The sequence below is a fragment of the Dioscorea cayenensis genome, chromosome 14 (genome assembly GCF_009730915.1).
Source record: "Dioscorea cayenensis subsp. rotundata cultivar TDr96_F1 chromosome 14, TDr96_F1_v2_PseudoChromosome.rev07_lg8_w22 25.fasta, whole genome shotgun sequence".
Lineage (NCBI taxonomy): Eukaryota > Viridiplantae > Streptophyta > Magnoliopsida > Dioscoreales > Dioscoreaceae > Dioscorea > Dioscorea cayenensis.
This window is the reverse complement of record NC_052484.1, coordinates 17,685,089-17,690,854: the sequence shown is the minus strand read 5'-3', so window position 1 is coordinate 17,690,854 and position 5,766 is coordinate 17,685,089. Positions and strand designations below refer to the sequence as shown.

The 5,766-nt window shown below is 31.1% G+C and overlaps 1 protein-coding gene across 1 annotated transcript in view; it reads right to left on the bottom strand.

Moving 5' to 3' along the window:
- Positions 1–4,919: 4,919 nt before the first annotated feature.
- Positions 4,920–5,766, bottom strand: part of LOC120276211 (RING finger protein 10) — a 17,466-nt gene continuing 16,619 nt past the window's right edge. The window contains exon 9 of the mRNA XM_039282935.1: positions 4,920–5,170. Coding sequence (XP_039138869.1) covers positions 4,920–5,170 — 251 coding nt within the window. The remainder of the gene's footprint in view (positions 5,171–5,766) is intronic.

Genomic DNA, 5,766 nt, shown 5'->3' with positions numbered 1-5,766 from the left:
CTCATCTCCTCCTAAATTATTTGAATCCTAGAAAGAAGAAACTCAGGATCCATCAACACCATCGAAGAATTAGGGTTTTGGATAGAGGGAAAAAGGAGGATTAGGAGAGATCAATGGTGCAAACCAGAGCGCAAAATGCATGTAGAATGCGTTGTGTTGGATGCCGGTGATGGCTTCAGCCAACCATTTCGCTTCGCCTTCGACGCCGGCGTTGAGCGCATGTGGTCGCCGATGACGCGTGGAAATTGCCCGAAAAAAGGGGCGATTTTTAATTTTAATTTTTAATATTTTAACACTAACAAGCGGTTGTTGTAAACCGGATCTAAACATAGTTTGATAATTTTTCAAACCAACTATTTGAGCCGGTTTTCTAAAACTGGCTCTACTTCTCTGTCTCTAAAGCTATAAATTGGTGTGGTGATTGTTTGTGGAAAACAGAGAGTGATAGTATACTGATTGTTGATGTTGGTTCAAGACGTTATGATTTGAAAGTGAGTGAATTTTCCTATCTAGTCTGTTACAGTTCCAATATAGTTGATGATTGACGTATGAAGGCAATGTCAAGTGTGATGTTGCTTGCTTCAGCCTGCCTTTTTCTCAAAATAATTATCTCTGTTGATCTTCAAGACCTAGTCATATTATTATCTAGTATAATTGCTATCTTTCATGATCTGTCTTTTGCTGTTATTATATGTTCTTTTGAATTGTATTTCACTACGTACAGTACGGCTCAATGCATTATCTTATCTTTCTTGAGTAACACTAGTAAAAACAAAAAAAACAAAACAAATGCCTTCATCAAGTCTTCATATTGAAATCTTTGTATTGTTAGCTAAGAGCTTCAGTGTTTGCCATCAATTGCCAGTGGACTAAGGTCTATTGTGTTGCTCGATCGGATTCCTTGTACATCATTAATAAAGAATATCTTTATTTCGCCTATATCATTTTATGTGACTGCCATTTCCATGGGTTCTCATTTCTGTAATGATCCGGCTTTAAACTTCATCTTCAGACTGATAGGTGCGTGCATATAAAAGCTGGCTTTACTTCTGATCAGAAATTCTTGGCAGAGTTAGGGTTCAATGTCCCTAAGAAGCTGTGGAAAACACTTATCAAATCAAGAGTTAGTTAATCACATTTTCCTAGTTTTGCTATTTGTGTTCAAATTGTGGATGGGACATTCGGAATATACTATTGGAGCCTAACTCGTCAATTCAATGCTTAACATACATGATTGTTCATTTTTAGTCGCCATCACTAGCTTCTGTTTCTTGCTGTTTGCTGATTGAAATTAGCATTTTTTTTAAAGTTTCGTGCTATGTCTCAAGTTTTGGATCGTCTCAAAATAATTGTCTTTGATTTCTTTGTCTGAAATGTTCTTTATTTGGATCCTGATTGTGAGCGGAGGATGAAAATAAAGTATTCTCAATAAATGGCAAACATCCTGATTGTTATGGGTCTGATTGCTTTCGCACCCGTCATTCTTGTTACTGGTCCTCTTTGGTTTCCCGCTGCGGTTGTGCTCTTTATTGCTGCTGCTGTGGTACTGTCCACTTGCGGGGTTGGTGTTGCCATTCTGGCTGCTGTGACTTGGTTGTACAGGTACTTTACTGGCAAACATCCTTGGGGTACTGACCGCCTTGATTATGCGCGTAGCCGCATTGCCATGGTTATTTTCCCTCTTTGTATACTTTATCTTCAAATATCTTGAATAAATGGCATTGATAGAATTATATAATTTTATTAGAAATATCTATCTTTACAAGTATTCTCAATATATCTTAGAAGTAGACTTACATAATAGTTTAAATCTATGCCAACAATTAGAATTATTATATCTTATTTTAAGACAAATTAGAGATCAATATGAAGATTATGGCCCGTACACAAATACGGAACCATTAACTTTTAATTTAGATTGGTCCGAGGCTCCCATCTTGTAGCATTTCATTGGCTTCAAGATCGGTAGATTGTTATATTGGTATCAGAGCCTAGCTTTTCTTATGGATTATCTTATTGATTTTCCCGTAGACACTATTGAAGATTTAGAAATAGCTTTAAAAGAATAGATAATATATTAAAACCATTAGAAGTTTATATCTCTAAAAATAACCAAAGAAAGAAAGATATAATAAAAAATAGAAGGGCATTATTTTTAATAAAGCTTCGCAGATATTTAAAAAATAAAAGTTATCACATTAGAAAATGGAATACTTATACTAAAATAGAACATGAACAAACAACAGTAGATGGATTTGACATCCTTATCATAGATTTTAAAAAATTAAGAGATTTAAAACCTGCAGAGTTTATAGATAACCAAAGAAGAATAGATTATATTAGGAATAAAATCCTAGAACAACATGAGAATATAAATAACTTTCAAATATAAATGTTATTTTCTTCTAGACATTAAAGATAGTAACCCTCATAGGTACATAGAACCATACTTAAAAATGGTCAGAAAGTATTTAACTAGACATAACGTTAAAATTGAAGACCAGATAAAATATAGGTTTGCGGTTTGGTTATTAAACATAGAAGACTATTTAGAACTAAAATATAGATACTCGAAAGAAGCAGAAGAGACAATACCTTTTATTAAATATACTACAGATAGAAGAGGTAATGTTAGTAAGCATATAAGATGGATGAAAAGAAACTTTATCTTCCAAACGAACACAGGATTAGATTTGAAACATTAGAAACAATGAAAAGCAACTTAGTCTCTGAATATAATAGCATCAGTGCTTGTTTTAGTTAAAATCAGTATAAAATATTTAGATTTAGCTCTTCCCATTATAACTAAGAAGAATATAGAAAAAGAAGGTTTTATATTAAAATGCTATTTTCCCAATTCTACTCATGAAATACATGGTAAGAATCCCTGTTTAAATAGTTTGATAGATATGGTAATCTCTCTAGGACAAACATTAGAAATGTTAGAAAAGAAAATAGAAAATATGAATAAAAAATTAATTCAAAAAATCCAACCAGTAGAAGACCTATTAGCTAATAATGATTATATTAAAAATCAAAATAATGAAATAATAAAACTGTTACATAAATTAGAATCATTAGATATAGACCATGTCTTATCAGTAACACAAAATGAATCAAGACAAATCAAAGACCAGTATAATAATATAGTTAAATTATTAAAAGAATTAAAACATATAAGTACCACATAATGAGTAATTACGGTAAAGAGTCCTATTTAAAAGCTTTAGAAGAAACTAAGACATACCAACCTAGTGGTAGTAAAGGATTAAGTACTTATGTAGCCTCTGGAGTAGCAGATCAAGAAATAATCAAACAAAATAATACCATAATTAACTTGATAATTCAATTACTAGACAAATTAGAAGAAGTAAATTATAGGCTAAAAATTATAGATGAGGAAAGAAATACAAAAGAAGCTACCTCTAAAATAGATTCTTTAATTTTGCAGATTAATAACTTGAAATAAGGCGACCAACAAAATAAAATAAAAAAGAAAGAAAATAATAGTATATTATTTGGACGAAAATGAATACAATACAAGCTTTCAAAGGGAAAGGACATACTTTAGCTAGTACCTCAAAAAATATAACTAGTGAAAATAGTAGTATTGGCAAACCCTCTTTTCTAAACAAATATCTAAATAAAAATAAAAATACCAATCCCACATTAGAGGAAATTGTAGACATAGATAGAGATATAGAAATATATAATAATCATCAGATAGAATTATTAAATCCAAAGATCTTGTACAAAACAGGAAACTTAAATTTTAATACCCAATTGATAAGAATAAATAGAGAAGAAGAAATATTTGTGTCAACAGAAGAAGTAAATATCCCCCTAGTAAGCAATGAGAGTACTAGAAAAATAAAATGATCCGGAAAAAGACTAGTTCACTTAGGATTAATTGTAATAGGACTTAAAGGATTAATAAGAAAGGAAATCCCTGGAAAAGTCTTAATTACTTTAGCAGATAAAGGATGGCAATCTGATGCTAGAAACGCTTTAATAGCAGTTATTGAGGTAGATATGAGTAATAATTATGACCTCTTTTATTGTAGTCCAGATTTTTCAGTAAGCATTAAATACATAAATTTAATAGAAATAGGAATACAGGCAAAAGGATATGATAACTTAGTAAAAAATAGTAATTTTTTAATAAATATAGAAGGAGTGAACTAAAGGAAAAGAAAAGAAGAGACAAGGATTGTTTTAATAGAAATCCCGGGTCCTCCCTGAAACGAACGCCCTACGCAAAGGACCCAATACCAATTGACCCAAAGGCCGTTGGTTACATTATTTATTTTTATAAGTAACCTAATCACCTATCAAATAAATTATTAGCTGTATATTATTCATTTAATATTGCTTCGCAAATTATAATTATTTCAAATATCAAAACTTCCATGGAATTCTTTTTTGAATTTTTATAATAACATCAACAACCAATTTATAATTGATATATTGTTTATATTATCCATTTAATTTTTTCATTTAATAAAAGAAAATTTCTTAGACTATTTCATATCGCCAAAAAAAAATTCTTTTTTTTTACATCCTCTACCAGCTTACTTTTCAGTATTTTGGTCCAAGATGCTCCTCAGTTTTTTAAATAAAAACACAAAATAGTAAATAAGAAGATATTAAACATCAAAAATAAATATTAAATAAAAACATTACATATTAAATGAAAATTTTTTTTAAAGGTGAATAAACCACTTCAATTAGAACCAAAAGCAAACAAGATCCAACCACAACAATGCCGTGGAAATAATCAAAACCAAGGAACTACAACATCAACCACAAGAAGTGGAACAACAAGAGTCGAACCAAGATAAACAAAGAACAGATAGGCAGAAAGGAAAATAAAAACAACAAACACGGCCGCCTCAGAACTCCTGAAATCTCACCGCCAACTAACTCGTGTTCTGATCTTGTGTCTCCTCAAAAGGCAAAGCTCCTGCTGCCTCCTCCAATTGTGGACCAAGAAAGTCCAGACTCCGGCGGATGGTAGTGACTGAATCTTCCAATTTCTCTCTAGATCCCACAGTGACTTTATCGCCAGCCATTCCTTTTTTCTTTGCCGATTTAGGTGGCTCTGCCAGGTACCCCGCCTCTACATTGAACCTCGAAGAAGGTTTCTTCTGTCGTTCACTCTTCCTGGTCACTGTGGATTACCCCACCGCCGAAGACTCAATTAAATGAAAATTTGTGTAATTACATGTAAACACACACTATATTTAATAAATGGGATGGACATTTCGTAAGTGGGGTAAAATTAGATTTTTAAATAAAATAAACTGACGGCATAGTTGCAAGGACTAACTGTTAAAAGGGTTGTCTAAGAAATTAAAATATCTTAGTGATTGTAGAAGACATTTGAAAAATTGCAAGAACTAACAAATATTTTTTTTCTTTATAATTCATTAAACATTTATAATTTTCCTTTTATTATAAGTACTAACGGTACTTTTTTATTTATTTATTTCTTGATTCCATGGCCAATAACTGCAAGGTCTTTTTAATATTAAAATTTTAACTTATGAATTAAGACTGTGTTTGATTGCCTTTTTTTTCCCTGAAAATATTTTCAACGGGTCATTTTCCAGCTAAATAGGCTGTTTGTTTGCCAAAATTTTCCATGGAAAATTTTTCCACAAACTCTATCACGTGACCTTATTTTCCCTCAAATCAGTGAAAAATTCTTCTTTTAAAAATTTAAAAAAGATAAATTATATAACTTAATAATATTTTAAATAAATT